At 61.5% G+C, this 23,956-nt stretch overlaps 1 protein-coding gene across 24 annotated transcripts in view; it reads right to left on the bottom strand.

Annotated features, from left to right (window-relative positions):
• MYO18A (myosin XVIIIA) overlaps positions 1-23,956 on the bottom strand; it is a 129,394-nt gene that overhangs the window by 56,008 nt on the left and 49,430 nt on the right. For 10 of the 24 annotated variants that reach the window (XM_039508192.1, XM_039508191.1, XM_039508190.1 and 7 more), the window contains 6 exons: positions 5,585-5,620; positions 3,150-3,212; positions 2,064-2,151; positions 1,421-1,530; positions 1,086-1,262; positions 311-521 (listed from right to left, as the gene is read on the bottom strand). In XM_039508192.1, coding sequence (XP_039364126.1) covers positions 311-521; positions 1,086-1,262; positions 1,421-1,530; positions 2,064-2,151; positions 3,150-3,212; positions 5,585-5,620 — 685 coding nt within the window. Of the gene's footprint in view, positions 1-310; positions 522-1,085; positions 1,263-1,420; positions 1,531-2,063; positions 2,152-3,149; positions 3,213-5,584; positions 5,621-7,547; positions 7,626-10,520; positions 11,232-15,326; positions 15,384-18,102; positions 18,183-23,721; positions 23,737-23,956 lie in introns of those variants that run through there. The other 14 variants (XM_039508206.1, XM_039508210.1, XM_039508189.1 and 11 more) reach the window with 9 other exon arrangements.

Below are 23,956 nucleotides of genomic sequence, written 5' to 3'. Positions count from 1 at the left end.
CGGCAGCAGGGCAACCTCGCCACCCGGGGCCCCCTGCGCCGCACTAGGGGGAGCAGTGCCCTTGGTCCGAGCTGTGCTCCCCAGCTCACGCCTGTGGCCAGGGACCCAGAAAGCAAGCCCCCCAAGCAACGTGGGGCTGGCAGGAGCCAGCAGTGCTGCAAGGGAGCCCTCTAGCTGCCCCAGAGAGCTGCTAATAACCCGCCCGGGCCAGGCCTTGGCGAGAGCAATGAAGGGCCCATCCAGGCTGCAGAGCTCGGCAGGTCAGTGCTCTCCTGTCGCCACGGCCCGGCCAGCACTGCTGGGCACTCACCAGAGAAGACCTTCCCCGTGCTGCCAGCTATGGTGGCCAGGTACTGGATCAGGTGCTGGCAGCAGGCAGTCTTGCCACTGCCGCTGCTCCCCAGCAGGACGATTGACTGATCCTGGCGGCTCATCAGCATGTTGCGGTAGGCGGCCTGGGCCACGGCGTAGATGTGTGGAGACATGTCTTCCCTGCGGCACCCTTTGAACATGTGCATCACCTGGGGAGAGCGCAGGAGGCTGGGGGACCTAGCGCAGTGCTGGGCGGGCCAGGTCACTCCCCCTCCAGCCCACGTGCCGGCCTGAGGCACACAAATCACTCCTTCCCCCCGCTCCAGGGCTCCCGCGGGCAGGAGCAGCGGGCGGGAGACGGATAGGACAGCGTGCCCACCTGCTGGCACCGTCCAGCAGGACCTCTCCTCAACACGGGCAATGCAGCCAGGAGAGAACACAGCCAAGAACTGCTCCTGCCCCCACACCCGCAGGAGAGTCTGCCCTCGCCCCCGGACCAGGAGCACAGACCCCCCGTGAGAGCCAGGGGCTGCCCACTGTGCCGCGAGGCAGGGCAGCACTGCCATCGCCGGTACAGACCGGCAAGCGGGGGAGGCTGGCGGTGCCCAGGGCACTGTCGTAGAGCTGGGAACACAGCGCATCCTGGCTCCCAGCCCCGGGCTCTGTGCCTCGGCCACGCTCCTAGCCTGCTGCCGGTGGAGTGGGACCCCGTGGATGGGGCGCAGAAGCTGCGACAAGGGTTCATGCAGCCAGGCCCCGAGCTACAGCGTTACCTTCTCAGAGTACATGGAGGGGGAGCTGAGTGGGTTGACGACCAGCACGGTGGGCCCGGCGTAGGTGTGGATCAGGTTACCGCCGTAGCGCTGGCGCACCGTGTGCAGCACGCTGGATTCATTGAGATAGACGAGGTTGGCCAGGTCCTCCACCCGGTCACAGGACGGCGGGTTCGCCTGGGGACACAGAGGAGACAGGCAGCATCAGGCAGGGAATCCCAGCCCCTACCCCACACAGCCCCTGCCACCGCAGGCACAGATCCACTTCTCGCCCACCCCGTGGCCCCTGCTCCTGCCCTGCCCCCCCAGCCGGAGTCAGGGCCCAGGGCTCCCACCTTCTCCACGTCATCCTCGTCCACTTCCAGCACGGCCCCATCGTGGTCCAGTTTCACCTTCACCTTCCCTTCGGGCAGGAGGCTCGTTTCATCTGCTCGCAGCTGGCTCGCTGCGAAGGGAACACGCCATGGCATGGGCAGGCACCACGGCCCCTCGTGTCCCCCCTCCATCTCTTCCGTGCCCGGGGACACGCTGACACCTAGTGGTGGAGCTCTGGCACTGAGGCTAGACTGCTCCTGCACACCAGGCCCCACTTCTTCCAGACAGCAGGACGGGGCACGCCCCTGGCCGTGTCTCCCCACGCCGGCTGGAACCCGGCTGGGCGGCACATGACAGGTAGGTGGCCAGGGACCTGGTTACCACTTGCCTCCCTGAGCCGTGGCCCGGGCGTGGAGGCTCAGGAGAAGGCACCCTGCTCTCCCGCTGCAAGGGCGCACTAGTGATGCCTTCTGGAGCCTCTGCTCTTCTGCCTGACACCTGGCAGGTCAGAGCCAGGCTATAGCTCCGCCCCGCACCGTGAGTGGGCGAGCAATGCTCTGGAGAGCAGCAAGGGGGGCTGAGAGCAGAGCCGTGGTCTAGCCCCACTGCACGGCACTGCCCCAAGGACGCCAGAGCCCCCCGTGGAAGGTGAAGGACACTCACCCAAGGAGAAGCCATCCTTGTGGACCAGCCACACCTTGTCCGTCTCATACCAGGCCTCCTCGGCAGCGATCTGCTCCTCCGTCTTCGCCTGCCAGAGCGAGGAGAAAGGGGAAGAGGTCACGGCTCAGGCTGGGGGGACTGGACCAGCGTAGACCATCAGAGACTCCAGCACCGCCTCTCACCCTGCTGCCCTCCCCTCTCCCCACCCAGGCGCCCCCTGATCACCAGGACAGCGAACCCAGCCCTGTGCCAGGGCTCCCCCCAGGGAAGAGCTCAGACCCCAGGGAGCTCGGCAGTGACCCGGAGGTGGGAAGGCTGGTCCCTGCTGTTCCACGTGACAGATCCTGGCTCTACCCATCAAAGGGAGCATGGCAGCACCCCTGTGCCACTAACAGCCAGCGCGGTCTGCGCGACACAAGCTCTCAGAGCAGCCACCCTGCTCAAGCCAGCCTCACACCCGGTCTGGGACCAAGTCACTTGCCCAGGTGCAGCTGGGACAAGCTGAGTGTGCAACCCCCTCGCAGCCTCTGCCCCCCTGCACAGGGCACGGAGAGCACAACAGGGCGACTCTGCAAACGGAGACCACACTAACGACAGCTGGAGTCTCACAAAGCAACACCCCTGCAGCCGGGCAAACAGGGCCCCGCACAGACAGCTCTGCAAAGCAGGCACAGCCCTCTGGGGCTCGCGGGACAGGAGAACTGCTGAGGGTGGGCCACAGGGGAGAACCGGGGCTCAGGCTATTTGGCAAAGCTGCCCAACAGCAGGCTCTGCTGGGTGGAGGAGTCGTCCCGAGGGCAGGCCCTGAACCCTGGAGGCACTGGATGGGGCCACGTTCCTTCGGGGAGCAAGCCCAGGCTGGCCTGTGGAGAGTAGATGGGCCGGGCCCAGGGGCTTTTCCAGCTGTCCTGGCTAAGACCTTGTCCCACCAACGACCTCATGCAAACATGCAGGGCAAAGGCCTCGTGCAAACACAAAGAGGAGGAGCAACACACCAGTGCACACACAAGGCAGTGCCCCCACTCCCCAGCATCCAGCACATTCACAGACACTCCCGGAAACGCTAGTGTGCTCAAGCAGCCAAACCTGAGGCAGGGATGCAGCACAGGCTGGGCCCAACGTGGCTGCTGGGGCATCGTCCGCCTGTCCCTATTGAGGCGGATGGGGAAGCAAGGTGTAAAGGGTTAATGTCCTCTCCCCCCAGGGGAAGGCGCCGAGAGCAGGGGAAGCTACTATGAGAAGCGAATGGAAGTGAATGGGGCAACGAGGGGCCAGCGGCACAGCGTCTCTCCCGACCCTTCGGTCGCTGCCAGCACTGCCCCGAGCACCCCCTGCCACGCTGCACCTGACGGAGAGTGTCCGGTGCCCACCCTGCGCTCGGGGGAGGGCTGTGGGCAGGGTGGGCCCCCACCCACAGCTCCCTGGGTCACAACAGTGCCCTGCGTTTCCCAGCACGCCCCCCACGCGCTTTGCAGAGCTGGGCCTCTGAAGAGAGGCCACTGACCTGCCCACGGTCACCCAAGGAGTAAGTGGCAGACCTGGAGCGCGTCTCCTAGGCCTGGGCCTTGACCTCAGTGCTCTGCTCCACCACACGGGAGGCCTGGGGCAAGCCCCCTGCCTGCCTTGCTGTGCCCCCCAGCTATCCAATCCACAAGCAGCCAGTGGGAAGGCGGGTCCCACCTAGGCTAAGAGGCAGGCGGGCGTCGGGCAGGAAGTGATCAAACGGGCACGTTCTCCGGCCCGTGGAGGAACCCTCACCCCTGCTCAGAAGGGTGAACGGGACCCCCCACATTGCAGATTCTTGCTCCCCAAAGGCAGCTGCGTGCGTGTCTGGGAGCGAGCGACACGGAGAGTCCAGCTTGGCAGCTGAAACGGGCAAGAGGCCAACGCTCCGAGAGACGCCCAGCCCCAGCCCCAGCCCCGCGCCCTGCGGACCCCGCCTATCCGCGGGTGACTGCCCAGCCAGGAACTGACCAGAGCCCACTGGGGCTGGGCGAGCGAGCGAGCGATCACACCTCCCCCTAGAGCCCACGAGGGGATGCAGGTTTCACTGCTGACCGGCAGGTGGAGACAGAGACTGCACCTGAGGCAAGAGGCTCTGGATTACCCGTTTACCTGCCTGGCTGGGGTCCCTCGCCTGTCTACAGCCGCCCGCTGGGCTCACCAGACCAGCCCCGGCTCGGGAACCTCGTCCACGCTCGGGTGTTTGCAGCCTTGGGGACCCAAGAGCTGACCCAAGTGCCCGCTGGGGCCTGGGGGACTTTACTGCCTATCCCGTTCTGCTGCTCAGCCTGGCCCTTCACCTTTGGGCGCTTCGTACAAGGAGCAGGCCCAGGGGTGGCGCCCGTCTAGTCGAGAGGCAGCCTACTCCGTACACAGGGCCTACAGCTGGGAGTCAGGACTCCTGGGTTCTCGTCAGCTCGGCCACTGACTCGCCGAGCGACCCTGGGGACGGACAGCCGGCAAGGGTGCGGCGTCCTTCGTCCCACTCACTGTTAGCAGGGGAGGACCTGGGTGATGCCCGAATGCAGCCTTCTGCTGAGACATCGTTAACAGCTGCTCACGCTCCTCGTGCCTGACACTGTCCAACAGCCTCCCCATGCCTGCACCGATCTGCATGTCAGTTCTCTGCTGCCAGCACTACACTCAGCAAGCGCACGGGCACCATCCCGGTGCAGAGCTCACACCTCCGGCTTTCCGGGTGGGAAGGGAGGGAGGGAGGAACTCCGACCCCAGGGCAACTCCTGCGCAGAGGTGAACAAGTCAGTCTGCAGCCAGGAAGCCCCGGTGCACAAAGGCAGCCACTGGCCTGAGGGAGACCCACACTAGCTACTCTAGAAACTTGGGGAGGCCAGCGGTCAGCAGAACTGGCCAATGCAGCCTCCCGCTGCTGGGAGCCAGGCGGCCTGTTCCCCGCCTCGCCGTACGCAGCCTCCCGCTGCTGGGAGCCGGGCGGCCTGTTCCCCGCCTCGCCGTACGCAGCCTCCCGCTGCTGGGAGCCGGGCAGCCTGTTCCCCGCCTCGCCGTAGGCAACCTCCCGCTGCTGGGAGCCGGGCGGCTTGTTCCCCGCCTCGCCGTACGCAGCCTCCCGCTGCTGGGAGCCGGGCGGCCTGTTCCCCACCTCGCCGTACGCAGCCTCCCGCTGCTGGGAGCCGGGCGGCCTGTTCCCCGCCCCGCCGTACGCAGCCTCCCGCTGCTGGGAGCCGGGCGGCCTGTTTCCCGCCCACACACCCTTGTCTGGCTAGTAGGAGGAAAGTCTCAAGGCCAGAGGAAATACGGCTCATTAGTAACACACAAGCCCCTGCCCACAGGTGGGGTGACTTGGGACTACTACAGAATGGCCCCAGAGCAGGTCTAGCTAGCACGATGGCAGGAATGAGCAGGGCAGAGAACCAGACAGGTGAAGAAAGCCTTACACTCCAGCATGAGGCGCGTGCACAGACACCAGCCCAGAGGCAGACAGACGACGGTGGAAGGTCACCGGTGGAAGCAGAGAGCTTCTGTGGGCAGGGGTACAGTACCTGACTCTGTGCTGACGGGGAGGCCACAGGCTCCAGCTAATGGCAGCAAAGCAAGAAGGGGAAAAAGGAGAAGAAAGAGGGTGAGATAAGCAGAGAAGCGAAGGAAACGCACCCCGGCCAGCGACCCCAAACACAGCAGGCGTGCAACTGCCCAGGCCAAAACCCCACATCCACATCCAACCACGCGCTGCTCAAACCAACCACTTCCCCACGGCTCAGGGGACAACCACCACCCTTGTCAGGCCAGTGGGGCCTCACTCAACCAGCAAGGCCAGGTCCCAGAGCCAGCCAGCTTCTGCCCAGCACCTCGCACAGGCTTCGGCGTAGGAACTGCACAGCTGTCTCTCAACGGAGCCTGGCCTCCAAATCAGTGCAGGAGTCACAGCAGCTGGCTCGGTCGAATTGCTAATCGCCTGGTACAGCCATGAGTGAGCCAACAAGGATGTGATGCTGGGCTGGGTCCACAGTGGATGGGTCTGACCCCAGGGACTGCAGCCTGCACATCACAGAGCAACCCTGCCCCGGCCCTTTAAAACTACCCCCGCAGGTACAATCCACTGGCTGACAGCTGTCTGAGCCTGCCCCTACTGCAGGCCAGGTTGGATTTCCAAGAGCCAGTGCTGCAGAGTGGACCCAACAAAGTTAGCCCACCTCTGACTCCAGCCAGCCACCAGCCTCACTGCTGGGCGGCCCAAAGCTCTCTCCTGGAGGAGGAAGAGCAGGAGGAGGGTGGAGGAAGCAGGTCACCCCACTGGTAACCAATGGCCCTGCTACTAATGGAACCACTCCTGGTGCTGAGCATGGCCGGCCCCCAGCGGAGGCCCAGGGAGCTCACAGAAAGCTGGCAGCACTGGCCTTTCCACAGACGGCTGCTCACCAGGGTCAGTACCAACTCTCTACAGACCTGACCGACTCCGGGCTGCACCCGCGGGCTGCGCTGCTCGCTGGCCAGCAGCCCAAATGCCCCCCGGTAAAAACCCAAGTGAGTGACTGCGGCTGCTGCTGTCCTCCTCAGCGAGTGCAGCCGGGCTCGAGGCCCCCGCGTGCCATTCACTCACCCGCCAGGAGCGGAGGGACCAGCAGGCCATTGGTGGCAGCAGGTGTGGGCTGCCCCTTGGCACAGGAGGGGTGGCACGCTTCCTTCTCCAGGCTGCAGAGCGCCAGCAGCCTCACCCCAGCGTTACTCTTCCACCTGTGGAGCAAGTCCGCCTAGCCATGGCCTCTCCCTGACGCTCAGCTAACTCCCACCCCAGGGAGTCAGAGGACAGGGTCCACACAAGGGACCCGTGTCGGGACATCCCCTGCTGCGCTCTGGGACACAGGTGCAGCAGTTAGTCGGTGGCAGGCAGCTGAGGCGTTGGAGAGAAAGCGCAGGAAGCAAACGGGGGCCTCTCCTGCGTGGGCAGTGCCAGCATGAAAGGGAACGGCAGGCCCCCGAGCCGCACACATCCTCCTCCGGGCAGTAATACTAGCAAGGGATAGAAGAGGGGCGTCCTCAGAGAACAAAGCACAGCTCCTACCCTGCCTGCTAGCCAAGCACCCCTGAACCCCTGGGCTGTGCACCCCTGGACTTGTTCGTGTAGGTAGCTGGTGCAGCGAGGAAAATGGTTTTTGTGGAAGAGAATCCTGTGACCTCTGCAGCCAGATGTGAGGGGTAAGGGGGGGATCTGATCAAACCAGGGAGCTCCAGCACACGACACTCTGTGCCTCAAAATCTGAGAGCCAAGGCTTCTCGCCAGACGCAGCCACACGGGTTAGAAGCTCCTGATGGCTCCCAAACGCAGAGAGGCCACCCGGAAAAGCCAAGGGAGCAATGGGAGCACACCAGCCCGCTCCCGGAGGCACTCCAAGTCAGAGCTGCCACACGCACGGAGCACAAGCAGCGGGGAAGCCATAGCACGCTGGCTGAGAGAGCTGAGCGGGTGCATGTACACAGGTATGCAGGAATAACTCCATGAATTACAGCAGCCATGAAGATCCTCTCCAGCCTTCTGTGAGCTTCCTCCACTGGGGTCAGCTGGGAACCGGGGCCGGCTGCAGCCTGAAGGTCAAACCAGCATTAGCGTCACCCTTCGTGCCACTCCCAGCCCTGAGCAAAGGAGGCAGCTGGGGAACTGGCTGCTGGCAAACTGCTGGGGTGCTTTGCCAAAGGCAGGAGGAAGCTGGCCTCCTTGGGCCTCAGAGCTGGTGACCAATGCAGAGGGACTGTGTGTTTGCCCCCTCAGTCGCCTGCTGCTGCACAGCATGGGAGTTGGCACGCCCTGCACGCTGCAGGGAGAGGGCTGGGGCCAGGCTCCCTCAGGGAGGGCTCAGCTCCAAGCAGGAACTGCCTCCCAAAGCCCCTTCTCCAGGCCTTCTTCCTCTGGGCACAGCCTGCAGCCAGCACTCCGCGGGGTGGGGAGGTGAAGGCACACAGCATGGCAAAGGCCTCACCGTCTGTCCGGGCCTGGCGCACTGGCCCACCTGCCCACGCAGGGCACCGAGGGGTCAGCACTCCGAAGGAGCTGGGGGTTAGCCCTGCTGAGCTCACACGCTCACCACGTGGCCCGGGGCTCCATGCGCCTGAGTCCCTGTGTGGGGGATCCTACCCGCTGGCTGAGCAGAGGGGATGCTGGACGGCCCCCCACTAGAAGAGGCGGGAGCTTGCTGCAGTGCTTGGCAGCCATTAAGGGCAAGGAGGAAGGTAGGGGGCCGATCCAGCGCTCCCAAGCTAGAGAGCTGAGGGGTTCGCCCAGCACGAGGGGCCCGTGGGGGAAGGGTACGGCCAGTCACACCTGGAGAACCAGAGAGCAGCATCCAGAAGAGGAGGGTGAGTGGGGGTGTGGAGGAGGGGGCTTGGGGAGGGGGGTCTTTAACGCCACCGGCTCCACTGGTTGCGGTAGCAAGACAGACTTGAACCGGGTTAGCGGCTCCCAGGCCAATGCACGTGGCGGCTCCGGGCTACATTTAACACTGCGTAGCAAAGGCTTCTTCAGGTTCCCGCAGAGTCTGCGTGTGCTCGAGGGCGGCGATACCAGAGCCAAAGGACTGCGCTGGCAAGCGGCGACCCTTCCGCAGAGCCTGACCAGGCAGGCCGGGGCCCGGCAAACTTCCCTCCGGGGGAGAGGCTGGAGCCAGGCACCAGAGCTGCCGTGCAGGCAGAGCTGCTAGCCAAAGACCTTGGCTCTTTGGCCACATTTCTGGAACACACACGACACCAAAGCAACTGTCCCAGGAACACGCTAGTTACCGGGGGGGAAGCTCGGATCGTACGGCGCAAGGGATGGCATCCCCCACACTCGAGTGCGCCCCGGGAAAACCAGCAGCATCCACCTGCTAGCAGAGCGGAGCACTCACAGGAGCAGGCTGCTTCTCAGCCATTCACAAGGAGGGCTTGATTCCCCACTGACGCCAGCCCCTTGCCCCCCGACCCCCAGCTGCCCCTGAAGTCAGGGGAGTGCCCTTTTACACACACGGCCAGCCATGCCCATGCAGCACACGCCCAGGCACGGCCACCGCCAGGTGTGTTCTACCAGCCAGGCTGGCACGCTCTGCACAACTGGGGCACAGTTCTGTACTCCTGAACTAAGAGCTTCGCCAGCTACCGTCTCAGTGACAATGCCCAATGGGGGTCACGGGCCTTTCACAGCCACCGACAGCACTGGCCTCCCCTGTCCCCAGCTCCCCCACCCAGCAGCTCACCACGCACGCCTGCTGGGGGGATCCCTCTGCGGCTCCTGGGGGAGGCAGCTGCTTCTCTGCTGGCTGGGGTTCCTCCATGGAGCGAGCCGGGTCAGAGAGACACAGGGACGCTGAGTGACTGGGGTTTGTCCTTAGGAATCCCGGTAAGGAGACCAGGCGAGGTTCCACCCCACATGCTGGGCCGGGCCAACGCCCAGCCTCACATACGCTGCACAGCACACGTCAGGCCTGCAGACTAACGAACATTTCCCACAGCACCGGGCTAGCACCACAGGGGCCGGGAAGGGGCCTGTGGTTAGGACGCTGTGCTGGCATGCAGGAGACACAGGTCAGGCTCCGGGGGCAGAGGGCTCATGGTGGCACGAACACCAGGGCCAAGCACCCAACGCCTTGGGCAGGAAGGAACACCTGGCTCTGCAGCGTCCCCTCCTGTCACTCTGGGAGTGGCAACGCTGGCTCGGAGAGGGACCTGGGGAACCGAGCCCCAGACCTTGAGAAATGAACAGCATCGGCAAGAGGTTCCCAGGAAGCCCTGGGGGTGGCAGGGGTGTGCTTTTCCGTCCCTGGTTTGGAGCAGCCGGGGCAGGGCACCAGCGCTCCCCCAGGCAGATCCCAGAGGCTCTGCCCGTTGGAGGAAGGGGGCACAGCTTGCAGCAAGCGTGGGAGCCTGCTCTGCGAGCCCCCACGAATGCAGCGCCCTGAGCAGGCTGCCTGGCAATGTGGAATGAGCTCTGTCCCTAAAACACAACCCCAAAACAAATTCTTGGGAGACTCGCTACCAAACAGAGCTGGGAGGGGAAAGGTCACAGCCGACCGCTGCTGGACCCACCCCTCTCCTTATGACACCCCCGGAGCTCACCAAGGGGAACCAACAGGCAAAGGGGCTCCCGTTGCTGAGCAGCTGCGGGGCTCCTCCTCCAGCCGGGCTCGCAGGCTAACAGGAGCAAGCCCACACATTGGGCCAGGTCCCATGCACTGACCTGGGAGGAGCAGCACCAGCACAGGGCTAAGAACACGCAGCAAGTTACAGTGAGCAGCTCACACCATGCACCTGTCACCAAACGGATTGAACTGGCATGTCCTAGCACTCCTGTGAGGAAAAGCCATGCACTCCTTCAGCCAGGCACCACACGTGTGCACGGACACGCACCCAGACCCGGGACGTGTGCTGGCAGTGATCCCCACACTCAGCAGTGCCCAGGCCACACGCCGGTGCCATGCATCACCGGTCTAGACTGCACACACTCGTGCGTACCTTGGCTTGCCCCAGGGCAGCTGCATTCTGAGGTGCCACTTGTGTTGGCTCCACTTTGGCTCCTGAGGGTTGCACCGTCTGCTCTTGCTTTGCCTTGGGGTCTGGGGTGGCTACTGGCCCTTCCTCCTGCGCAGGAGACGGGGAGCCAGGCTTCTCGGGTTCCTTCCCCACTGGGGGTGTTTTCAGCTCGGGAGGTTTCTCCTCCTCCTGCTTCTCTGCTGGCCTGAGGCGAGGCCTGTGCTGTTTGGTTTTGCCTCGGGACATCAGGCTTCTCAGACCCACCGAGATCTCATCCTTGGGATCCGGCTTCGGGGAGGACGCAGGCAATGGAGGTGAAGACACCACCCTGGGTGGCGCCTTCTCTTCCTTCTTGGCTGGCGAAGCTGGCTCAGGAGACTTCCCGTCCCTGCCCAGCTCCTTGGTGCTGCCAGAGTCCTCGCCAGGCAGGACTCTGCGCACCACCTTCCGCACCACCCTCACCACTCTCTTCCTGGACAGGCCCTGGCTCTCCTCTCCCAGCGGCTCGGGCTGGGCCAACGAGCCAGCCCTGGATCCTTGCAGGCCATTCATGGTCTGGGCAGGTGCGTGGGAGGGCGGCTGGTTCTCGCCGTTGAGCAGAGGCTCTGGGCTCTTCACTCTCTCTGGACACTCTGGAGGCTCTGGGCTTCGGGAAGCGGGTGGCTCGTCTTTCCCTGCATTTGGATTTTCTGACTACAGTTACAAATACATGACCACATTACAGGGGGGCATCCCCTTCCCACAACACACACACATGCACACAGAGACCTCACTTCAGCAGCTAACCCAGCCTCAGCCTCCCCTGCCAACCCCCCCAGTGCATCCACATGGCAGGTGACACAGACAGGAGAAGAGTGTTCTGGGCTCCATCCTGCACCCACTGCCATCAGCAGCAGTTCTGCCATCGGCTGCAATGGGCTCAGGACTGGGCCTTGGAGCTACAGACACTTTGTTTAGTGTTCACGGTTTTCCCAGGCCAGGACAAGCGTGTTCTGAGACCTCGCCATGTGACACAGCTTACGAAGAGCACTGGAAACAAAGCTGCACCCCTCCCGGAGTCCAGAGCAGCCACTGCTCTGCAGGGTGCTCCCCAAGGACGGGTTTGGAAAAGCAGCCGCGGTGGATGGCTCTCTCTGGAGAGGGCCTTCTCCATGCGCTGCTGCTTTGAGCTCTAGCACCAGGGCTAACGGAAACACTCCCAGAAAGTTTCAGCACATCTCCAGGTGCAGGCAGGAGAAGATGATGTCAATGTGCGACCCTACCTGCTGGAGCGTCTACCACCACAATGCTGGGGGACACCTGAACTTGCAGATGCAGGCTCCACCTCCCTGCAACAGGGGAGAGGGGCACCCGTAGCACAGGGGATGGAGGACAGTTGGTCCCCACCTCCTGCAAGGGCCAGTCTGGTGGGGGGTGGAGGAGAAACCTCTTCCTGCACTATAGCCGGACGAGACAACCTGCAGACGCCTAGACCAGCAGAGCGCCCCCGCTCTGGGCTCAGCTGCTCAAACCACGTACAGATGGCTGGGGCTCCTGCCTCCGCCATGACAGTACCGGGATGCACACACGAGTCCTGCACGGGTTGGGGGACTCCTCTCACAGGTTTATGTTGCTGCCAGACTCCAGTGGGACCAGCCCAAGACGTGGGAATTTGAGCCGAACATAACTAACTCAAGGCCTCCGCTGAGACTTCCCATGGCGAAGGGGGCGGCAGGGGTGGGTTCCACCCTGCCCCCGCTGTCTGCAGAGAGGCAGGTGGATAAGGAACCTGGGAACTGCCAATTCCTTGGCAAGAAGGGTAACCAAAGGGCTTTGAAACGCCTGGAGCCAAGTCCTGTGGCATCAGCTCTGCAGCATGTCGCTAGTGGTGGCTGCAGCAGGAAAACCAAATGACTGAGAAACACCCCTAGGCCCAGAGGTCTGCTCTTCCCACCCTGCCAGGAACGAGTGGCTCCCACCCACCCACCCACGATCCAGGCGGGGAGAGACGCAGGAGCCTGGGCCAGCACAGATCCCGCTGGGTGGCTCAGGCTGCTGCCCTAGTCCCCTCCCTGTATGTGGCTCATTTGGTGACCCAGCTCGTCCTGACCACGCCTCTCACCTGTCCCTCATATGCACCTGCCAAGACCTTTGTCTGTCACTCAGCTCTGGGCTTCTCTCCCTGTGAATTATTTACTGCCCTGGTGATGGCGAAATGGATCCCACTAGCACGGCACTGCCGGTGCTGCCTTCATCAGGCAGCCCCCGTTTGATCTCCAGGTCTCCAGGCAGAGGTAGGAACAAAGCCAGCTAGAGTCTGCATTCGGGCTGGTACCATGCAGGCAGCATCTCCCAATCCCACCGCAATTTTCTGTTCCCGAGATGCTGCCAATAATGCCCCAGCGTTCAAAGCTGAGCGCTCAGAACAGCCTCTCCAGCCTCGTGCGGGAAGCTGCGCGCTCCATTGAGCTTTCCATTTCCGAAGGGGAGGCGGGGGGGAATCAACCTGGCCAGCAGGGGTTCTGCAGCATGTTCACACGCTCAGCAATTCTCCCTGCAAAGCGGTGCCCCACAAACAGGGCACGCCTTGGAATTTCCTTCCCAGCTCATTTACCATCGCGTAGGATGCAAACCACACAAAGCCTTTTATCGCCCCCCCAGACAACCCCACCCCCCAATGCTCCAATTAAAGCCAACACAGGATAGATGTGCTGAAGGTGGAGAGCGCCCATCTGAGTGAGCAGCCAACCCCCAACGGGTTAACCTTGCACAGCAGGTGGTGACAAAACCCTGTTTGTGTCACCTGAGCGGGTCGCACGCCGCTGGTGAGATCTGAGGCAGGGATGATACATTAGACCTGAATCTAGCCTCCTTAACAGACTGCACTGCAGCACAGGCTGCCTTGAGAAGCACGCTGCAGCAAGTTGACTGAGAAGGCAAAGCACTCACAAAAACAGCCTCTGCAGGGGTGCCCACCAGGCACTTCACTCCCCACCGCTAGGGCACTGCCCCAGGCCCCTGCAGGCAGGACAGGCATTCAGAGGGAACAGGGCTTGTGACTGGCAGCTGAAGGACCCTTGCTCTCTTGTGCACCATGCAGCTCTGGGGAGCAGCTCCCAAGAAAGCCAGCTCAGCTCTGTGCCTATGGGAAATGCTGTGGCATTCGCTTCAGGCTGGGCAAATACCTTACGGGCAAAGTCCTCCCTGGCGAGGGACAGGGATCCCCTGGAAAGGCGAGCCGCGACCCACAGCCCCTGGACCCGGCGGCGAGCGGGTGGCTGGTCTGTGCCGAGTGGCTGCCAGCCAGAGGCGGAGGAGCTCCCAAAGGGTCAGACGGCAGCAGCCCACATGGGATCAACGTTCCCAGCGCCAGGGATCTGCCTGCTGATACCGCATCAATCGAGATGTCGCTGTTTAATGCCACTGAAGCGAGAAGTGACACTGCTGGGTGTCAGGGGGCAGCATTTCCACAGCTCCGCTACCGCAGCCTGTGCTCTGTCTGAACAGCAGCATAGCTCTCTGGACACGCGACTGGAGGAGAGGAGGCTGCACCCAGCCCAATCTGCCAGTCATGCAGATTAGTGCTGATGCTGTATGTATCTTTCTGTAAGGTCACTTTTATAGCGATACAGTCCCAGCAAAATGAGCTGGGACTTTGGTAAGATTACCGCTTTACCAGCACGGTCTGTCATTTCTTTCCTCCAGAGGGGTCCCACACAGCTTTGCTAATCACCAATATATAGGAATCACTTGATCCACCTCTGGAATTCAGCCACCTCTGGGGAGGAGCCGAGCAGCTCATGCCCACAACAACAGAGGAAAGAAAGGAAAGTTTGGTGTGGGGACAGGAGACACAAGGACACTGACGGGACATGTCCCAGGACCTTTACTAGCCCTGCACAGCACAGCAAGCCTGGGCTCCTCAGGGTGCATGTGAAAGACCATCCCAATAACCTGCCACCGCCCCATGGAACGGCCTGGCGAGGAGCACAGAGCGACCCTGCTGGGACATGAACCACTGCTTCCAGAGGCTCCCCATCTGAGCCTTAGCACAGCAACCAGCCATCCCCTCTCAAGTCAGCTGATGCCCTCTCCTTCGGCTCCACCCTCATTAGCACAGAGGGATCTGCCCCCAGCCTCTGGGGGCAGCGTCCTACAGGCACTATGTGAATGCAGAATGACATGTCAACCTGCTCAGCGACCACTTCTACCTGCAGCTCATGCTCAGCCAATCAAATCCCCATTCTGCTTCCATCCCGTCTCCAAGGTAACAACCCTGCAGCCACAGAATCACACTCCCTGACCCCCGATAAGCGAGGCACTAGGCAAGGGGTGCAGGCTGGACTGATGGCTCAAAGCAGCACATGGCAGAGGCAGCCTGGGCACTGCCACACGGGATTCACCCCGGAACCCCTACAGGCCTCTCTGACCTACCCAGGGGTGTGACCAGCTGCCCCAGAGGGAGCCACACCCAGCCCAAAGCGGCTTTTCCTTACTGGATAAATCCCACCCTCAGAAAGGAAAAGCAGCGGCAGCAGCAGCTTTGCTGAACCAGATGCTCACCACCTTGGACGGGTAACGTCGCAGCCCCCAGAGCCAGAAGCAGCCCACCACCCTGGGTCCACTCCTTTGTCACCATCAGTGCTAGTACCGGCCCAAAGAGTGGGCTGCCCGTCAAGCAGAGTCGGTCTGGTACTTGCCGTTAATGGCCTTTGGGTCTCAAAGGAGGTTGTCTGGGCCTGTGAGTTAGCACGAGCTGGATGCAACACTCAAAGCTACCCCCCCTCCCCCGATCCCACAGACACTTACTGCCCCATCCTCTTTCCCAGTTTTTTTCACAGATAAAACTTTGTCCTCGTCCTTAACCTGGGGGATAAACAGAGAAGAGGGGCACATTTCAGTCAGAGCTCTCCAAGGGACTTCCAGAGTTTCTCTTGCACACACTTTGCACTAGCCACGTTCTGAGCACACAAGCGTGGCCAAGATCCGAGCTGTGGGGGTGAGGCTGCTTCCAGAGACTTCAGCTCTTGTGCAATTCACTGCTGCGACCACAAGAGTTGAAGCAGAAGCAGGACCTCTGGAACTCACCACTGCAGGACACTGGGGCAAACAGCTTAGTAAGGTTCAAAGATGACAACAGTTATGAGAGCAAGAGTAGCATTAGCAGATATATTAGCATGGAGAAAGTTACAAGGACTACTGATACTCATGCTTCAGAGCAAAGAGCGGCTGCTTGCGGGGCTCAGGAAGCAACAGCCGCCCAAGAGATGCCATTACACAATGGAGTGTGTTGTGGGGGGGCTTTTGTGCCTTCCTCTGAAGCATAGGCCAAGGCAAAGCCAGGGACCCTGACAGTGCATTCAGTACACGGTAACGCTTATGGCTTCCCTGACATTCACAAGCATTGGAGATGAGTGCAAAAATGTTTCCCAATTATTTCAAAATCAAAAACCGCCCCGGGCCTGCTGCGGGGGAGAAAGCAGAGATGACACTGAAACACTCCTGCTGCGTGGCTTTGTAACACCACTCGGCTGCCCTCGGTCAGTGACGTGCCGACATGCTCCATAGCTCACAGCAGCTAAGCTCCGTCGAACGGGAGGGACTGTATTTGCAGTTGGTGACGTGGCTGGCACATAAAGCCCCATTTCCCCTCCCCAGGAGGGTTTCTGGCTTTCTGCTTGTTACTCAGTTTAGCTCTGACAACGGAGCTAAACTGAGTAACAAGTGAAAAGCCAAGTGCTCAGATAAGGAAAGTGAGCTGGCTTGGGGCGAGCTGCCCCTGCTCTTACCACATCAGACGCCGTATTGCAAGTTAAACGTCATCGGCTAATCTCTCCAGCAGCCATCCCTTTGGAAGCACCGGCGAACACAAGCACATGCCTTTGCCTGCCCTGGAAAACTCCACGGTGACCAGGGCTTCTTTAAACCTGGCAGTGCTCTGAAAAGGCCTCTCTACAGCAGAGGATAGACCAATACGGAGGAAACTTTCCTTGGCCTGTGTGATTGTGCCCTGCACTGCATTAGCAACGAGGGGTCGCTGGCAGCAAGAAGGACAGCAACTCCCCCACTCAATAGCTGATCTCTAGTCAGGGCAAGCCACCGCCCAAGGTGTGCCATCTTGACGGGGACAGCCCAATTACGGGCCTGAGCCAAAGCTCACTGAAAACCGTGGAACAACTCCCATGGACCTCACTGGTTCTAGGATCAGACCCTAAGAGAGGCCATTAAAACAGAAAGCAGCATGAAAAGCCTTACCCTGAAATACAGTACTGGTGTTACAGAGTCCACAGTCCCTGCATTCGGCTGTTTCTCCTTGAAGCCTGCCTAACCCCTGTGCCCCACTGAATGCACCCCCGGGAAGTGGGATTTCAGCTATTCCCATCCCTGTGGAGCAGCATTCACGGCTGACTGCTGTGCCCCAGCTTTAGCTGAGGGAAATACAGTCCCCGCCCCCACACGAGGCATGTGGCAATGGTTGCAATTAAACGTGGTGAGGAACATCTTCCGTGAAAGGTCAGTCACGAGCGGGCCACTGGCGGCATTAGTAAGTCACCCACTCAGGCCATGCATTAGTAACCTCTCCTTGGGGTAATCCCCCTGATACCATGGTACAAGGGGGAACTCAGCCCCACCCCACATGCACAGCTACTGTAAAACTTGGGGTCCAGGATGTAACAGGCTTCGGTGTCTCACCATTTCACTGCTTCCAGTGCACCCGGCCTCTCAGCCAGCGAAGCCACGGCTCCTGCACGGCACTTGGCCCCCAGAGCCCGGTGCTCTCCGGATCAGGAGCTAGCAGAACACCTTGGGAAGCTTCTCCGGAGCATTTCAACACCCCCCCAGGACATCCCCACCCTGGAGCTCAGTGACTGCATTTAGAGTCAGCTTGACTCATGGTACCAAAGAAGTCTCACAAGGTGAGGTCAGTGCACTGAAGGGAATCCTTCCTCACCAGCTTGGGTTCCTGCTGGCACTGGCGAGCACAGCTCAGCCCCCGCTCCTGTGGCTTGGGCATTGCTCTGGCACATTCCACTCCAGAGCAGCAAAGTCCCTTCATTTGCAAGAGTGACTGACCGCACAGCAGCTGTGGGCTCTCCGCTCTGCCTCCCTGCACAGCCCCCAAAGCCAAGGTTACAGTCATGTTCTTACAGCACAGCTGGACTAGGAGCCCAGATGTTAGTGCTGCTTAACATGGGTTTAGAAGACACAGAGTATTTACCAGGCAGATGTTAGTGATGGGGGGAGCAGCTCCCAGTTTGCTCAGTTCACAGGGTCCCGGTGCAGAGGACAGCACTGAAATCCCATGTCAGGCCTTGTGCTGGCCTGCTGCACTGGGGGGATTGCACCCAAGGGGAGCAGCACATCGCACCAGGCGGAATTCGCAGCAGCTGTTTCAAACGAAGTGCCTGAAGTGCATGCTGCGTTGCTGTGCCCACCCTTCCAGGCCCCACCACGACTCCTCACCCGGCAAGCTCCCCAAACTGGGCAAACTAGGGGCAGCTTCCTGGAAACATGCTGTCTGCTGGGCACACAAACTGCACAAAGGCCGAGCACGGCAGGGACGGCAAACACAAAAGAGACTTCCCTTTTGTTCCCAGAATGCAAACCGTGAAGAAAAGGCCATGGCGATGTCACATGGGGCTGGAACTGGGACAGCTACCCTGACTGGGAGGAAGAAAGGGGAGAGGTGAAACTTACGTTAAAGCGATGACCTTGCTTCTTCCATTCAGCAGGCGTGCGGGGGTAAGGCAGGGAAAGCGGGAAGCCCTCCAAGGACATTTACAATAATCAGTTCTGTAAAATGAGAGGGATTGCACGAGGAAGGCACGAGAGCAGAGCTGGACTGAACGCTCTGCACACAGGGAGAACCAAACTCCAGCCAGGTCTCCAGACAGCAGCTTGGGCACAGACTATTCGGAGATACATTTTCTTCTGTTTTCCTGTTAATTAGCTAAAAGCTGCTCCTGCCCTTGCTGTTCTCAGCACCAGCATTACAGAGAACAGCATCACAAGACAAGCAGCCAGCTAGTAAAACAAACAGACACAACCCCAGTCGTCAGGGCTCAGCTGCTGGTATCACTCCAGGTGTCCCCAGATCTACCCCAAGGAGTTACTGGAATTTAAGCAGCAACTATACGTAAAATGTAAACACAATACAGATCTATACAAAGTGCCCCAATTACACCCTCTAGGACTAGGGCAGGGTCACTGCTTCCCCTCCTGACCTGTCGCGTGCTGAGGGGAGAGGCACACACCCTGCCAGCTCTGACATACAGCTCTGGCCTTTGGCAAAGGGCCGTGTAAAACAGAGATCTCGGCATTTACACTGGCTACACAGCGCAAGGCAAATTACCGAGGTTACAACTCAGACCAAAGTCCAGCAGCTCAAGGAAGTCTGGCTGCTCCCGTGCCTGGAGAAGAAACAAGCTTCCGAGCTAAACTGCGCCCTTTCCTATTTCTCACTAACATGTGGCACCGTAAGTGTGCCCAGTGCTACGCCTGCCCCAGAGAGCTCCCAGCCCTGGAAGTGCAATACCCAGCAACACAATGGAGCGAACACACACACACAGTCACTGCAGCCGACAACGTGCAGCCATGCCGTACCGCACTGGCGACTCCCGGGAGCTACACAAGCCCTGACAAGGAAACCTCTGCAGCCCACCTCTCCAGTCACACCGCACGCACGAAAACCAACAATGGAGTGAACTAGTGCCGGCATTCTGCCCCATGTGCCCCATTACGTCTGTGCTGCAGGTGTGGCTAGAAGCGGCCCGAGGGATGGAGACGCGGGAAGTGCTGGGCTCCAGCAGGGACCACATCGCATGGACCAGTGGAGGGCTTGGCTGGACCTGCATGTGGTGGAATTGTTAGAGCACCGCTCGGAGCCCAGCATGGCAGGAGCACACAAGGGACAGCTCTGCAGCTCTCCACCAGCAGAAACCTGGTGAGCCGAATACAGAGGCCTCCTGGCAACTGCCACAGCCTCCATTGGCACGAACTGTCCTCGGCCGCCCATCCTCACGGCACCAGTCAGCTAGAGCCAGAAACCAGCTCTCGGGGGGACAGGGGGTGGGGTGCTGGCCTGTCCCGTGGGCGTTCCAATCTTCTCTAGCCTGGGAGAACCCAGGTAAGTGCAGAACTAGTGACAGGAAAGGGGACGCTCCAGCCACCACGAGGGAACAGAGAGAGCAAACCCTTCCGAGGGGTAACTCCTGTTTAACGCCAGTGCCCCAGGCCCCCCTGGAGAATGGATTTCATCACCCCCATCCCTTCAGCTGAGCTCGCGCTCAGGCCCCAGGAACCCTCTAGAAGCAGCAGCAGGCTGCACACACACCCCCCTTTTAAAAGCACAAACCAAGCAGATTTATTAAGCTTTGCCCTCTCCTCAGGCCTCAAGCCACTCGAGAGAGAGAGAGCGCGAGGCAGAGCGGGGGGCACCCTGTTGGGCAACGGTGCCTCCACCCCATCCCCCAGGAGCGGCTCCCCCCGGCGGCGTCAGAGAACAGCCTTGCCTCCAGCACGCCCTGTGGGATACACAGTCGCCCTCCTCCCATGACGGGAGAGGCCAGGCAGACGGGAAGGTCCTGAAGATGGCTTCCCCCAAACAAATCCAGAGCCCCACCGGGTCCTGTCTGAGCTGCGCTCTGGCCACTGTCACCCAGAGAAACAGAACAGGGCTCTCACCCTGCTAGTGTGTCAGCGACTCAAGGGCTCAACAGGGTGTACGCCGGGAGGGAGGTTTAAATCCACTCAAACCCAAACGCTGGGCTGGCACCAGCTGGGGGGCCACCCTGCCCCAGCTCCCTGCAGGGGGGGCCTTTCCCAGGGGCTGGGGGGCCACCCTGCCCCAGCGCCCTGCAGGGGGAGCCTTTCCCAGGGGCTGGGGGGCCACCCTGCCCCAGCACCCTGCAGGGGGAGCCTTTCCCAGGGGCTGGGGGGCCACCCTGCCCCAGCACCCTGCGGGGGGAGCCTTTCCCAGGGGCTGGGGGGCCACCCTGCCCCAGCACCCTGCGGGGGGAGCCTTTCCCAGGGGCTGGGGGCCACCCTGCCCCAGCTCCCTGCAGGGGGGGCCCTTCCCAGGGGCTGGGGGGCCACCCTGCCCCAGCGCCCTGCAGGGGGAGCCTTTCCCAGGGGCTGGGGGGCCACCCTGCCCCAGCTCCCTGCAGGGGGGGCCCTTCCCAGGGGCTGGGGGGCCCCCCTGCCCCAGCACCCTGCGGGGGGGAGCCTTTCCCAGGGGCTGGGGGCCACCCTGACCCAGCACCCTGCAGGGGGGGCCCTTCCCAGCCGAAGCTCTCTGGCGCCAGGGCTGGGGGGGCCACCCTGCCCCAGCGCCCTGCAGGGGGAGCCTTTCCCAGGGGCTGGGGGGCCACCCTGCCCCAGCTCCCTGCGGGGGGGCCCTTCCCAGCCGAAGCCCTCCAGCACCGGGGCTGGGGGGCCACCCTGCCCCAGTGCCCTGCGGGGGGGCCCTTCCCAGCCGAAGCTCTCCGGCGCCGGGGCTGAAGGTAGCACTGAAATCCCCGTGGAAAGGGCGTTTCACAGGCGCTCTCACTCATTCTCAGCCAGAGTGAACGGAACGGCCTCACAGCAACAATGGGCCCCCTGGCTCTGCCCCAGGCTGCTCTGTGCCCCCCCAGCAAGCCCAGTGGGTCCCCTCCCCAGGGGAATGTAGCGCTGGGGGAGGCTGCCAGACAGCTCTGGAGACGTGCAGACAAAAACTGGCACAGCCTGGGCCGCAGCAGGACAAGCTCCCCACCCCGGCCTGCCTCAGCCCTGCCCTGCAGCAAAGCCTCTGGAGTGAGGGGACCGGTCCCTGCCCGCCCCTCTGCCGAGAAGAGCCACAAGGGGCATTACAATGAGCTGCCTGGGACACTGTGGTGACAGGGGCACTGGCCCACTCAGGCACCCACCAGAGGGCAGCTGACATCAGATACCGATATCCTGTGGTCACTGCCGGATCTGGACTGGTGACAGATACCCCACAGCCCGAGCCAGCCTGTGGCATGAGCTAGCAAACTCCAGGAGGAGGGACCTTGCCCCACTGGGCGCCCCTCCCCTCTCCAGCCAGCCTCACACCCGGCACTCACCATTGACTCTGAGACGCTGGCTGCCAACCACCTGGGCCCCAGGATTTCAGTGAGCCCAAACAGGGCGATGAGTGGCTTTGGGATAGCCCAGCTCCCCAGCACAGCTCCTGGCTCCACTGTATGAGGGCTGTGGCAGGCTGGCCAGGCAGGGACGATCCGTCCAGAGCCCCGTACGTGGGGCTCAGATCGGGCGGTGGGAGGGAATCCCTTTGGGGAAGTGAGCTGCTCCCTCCCCTCCCCGGAATCTGAACTTGTTACACTTGTCAAAACTCTGACCACAAATTTGGAGGCAGAGGCATCTGTCTGGTTTCCTGCTTCCGGCTCCGTCAGACAGTCCCTATCTGAGACCAGCCCCGTCCCAGAGAGGAGCCTCCCCCCAGAACCCCAGCCAAGCACCGAGTTATCCAGGGGGTCTCCCTCTCACACAAGACCAGCATATCCCAGCTTCACTACTCAACCGACTGGGCAGCAGGGACCAAAGGGTCAGAGCTGCGTAGTCACAGCTGGCGACGGGGACATCCCGGCGCTGCCATTAGCTCTGTGCCAGCGCTGGGCAGCCCCACCCCACAGCCTTGGCTGGCCAGCAGCAGCTCCCACAGCCCCACAGCAGCAGGCTACATGCAGGGAGGTACCGCTGCTGCCCCTCAGCACTGCCGGGGGCCCTGCTAATGCACCCGCCTTGGAAACCGTTTTCCTTATACACAACGGTGTAAGCCAGAGATGCTGACAGGCTTTACAACCCAGAGCTCGCGCCACAGAAAACTGGCTCCTCTCAGCAGCTTTTTATCCTCCTGCCTTCAACTGGGCTCCAGTTCTCCTACCTCTCCTTTTATTTGTTCTGTTCCACTTTGCTTTGACAGACCTCTGTGGGCAGGGCCAGTGCTCAGCCTGCTCTGGTTCGCTGCCCCGGACACAGCGAGCAAAGGCTTCTGCCTGGGTCTGCTCTGTAACGAGAACGATCTCGCAGGCACCAGACTGCTCCTGAGGAGGTGGAGAAGGCTCCAGGCTGGTCCTTTACCAAGCAGAGCTTTAAGCCAGAGTAGTCAGCAGGTGGACCGGGGCCAAAGCCAGACCTCCAGACACTTTTTATTTACTTTTATTATTATTATTTTCTCTGCAGTCTGGACCTTGACAAAAGAGAACTGCTTACCCCTAGCGTAAGCCAACGCTGCGATCCAGAGGGGAACCCAGTGACGCCCAAGAATGACCTCCCCAGCACCCAGACACCACGGTGGTGGGCGCACAGCAACGCCCCAGGCCAGGGAAATCCCTGCCGCGGGAGAAGTCGTACTCAGCCCCCAGCCAATGAAGCCTCACTCACTGCCACCGCAGGCCCTGTCTCAGCCTGGACCCTCACAGCCCAGGGATTAGGAGATGGCCCTTTTAACAGCAAACATCACCACAGGCAGCACATTCCAGGGCTCTGACTCCTCCCCACACCTGCCTGCGCTACAGCCCTTTCCGGCCCTGAAGAGCTACTCCAGCACAGCCCCTCTGACAAATAAAGGGGCTTGGAGAAATCAATCTGCAGCCAGCACATCTCAAGGGCAGGGCCTGGAAGCAGAAATCTCCGGCTGCCCCAGCACTACAATGCAGGAGCTGGTGCCAAGGCTGAGCAGGCTCAGTGAAATGTACCTTCCAACCCAGAGCCTTCCCCGGAGCCTTCCCACTGGGCGGCACTGCAATGCCACTGGGAAGTGCCCTAGAGGCTGCCCCAAGAGCCCTCCCAGCTCCGGGGGTTTGCTCAGGTGCCAGAGCTAGCGAACTCACCGTGAAGGGTTCTCTAGACATTAGCAAGTCTGTGTTAGAGTCACCAGGATGGTTAACCAGGGCTCGCCTACGGGGACCACACTCCCTGTTCAGCGGGCAGGAGCCGGCCGCACTCTCAGCAGGCCACAAGGGAAATCACACCTCGTCCCACGTGTTGCAAACTTCCCCAAGGGCACCTGAAAAGCCTGGATGCCCGTTAGACTGAGCCACGGCAGGGCAAATGACTGGGAAACATCAGCACGTCTCCAATACACCCTGGGAAGCATCTAAAAATAGGCCAGCCTTACAATGGTGGCCTGCTGGCCCCCGGAGAGCCGAGAGCACTCAGAGCAAGGGGAGGGAGCCCTTACCTGGAGAGCCTACCACCTTACCAGTGAGTTGGGGCTGGGGCCCTGGCAGCGCCCGAGAGCAGAGTGCCGAGCAGGCAGCCAGGCAGGGCGTCCGAGCAAAGAGAGCGAGCGTAACGCGATAGGTAAGCCAAGTGTCAGTTCCCCAGCGCTGCAGCCAGAGGCACAGGGACAGCTGGGCTGATACAGCCACCCTAAAAATAGCCGAAGAATGCAAGGCAGAGCGCAAGCCTGCCCT

The sequence above is a fragment of the Mauremys reevesii genome, linkage group 20 (assembly GCF_016161935.1).
Source record: "Mauremys reevesii isolate NIE-2019 linkage group 20, ASM1616193v1, whole genome shotgun sequence".
Classification (NCBI taxonomy): domain Eukaryota; kingdom Metazoa; phylum Chordata; order Testudines; family Geoemydidae; genus Mauremys; species Mauremys reevesii.
Note: the sequence above shows the minus strand (reverse complement) of the source record. Positions and strands in the feature narration are given on the sequence as shown.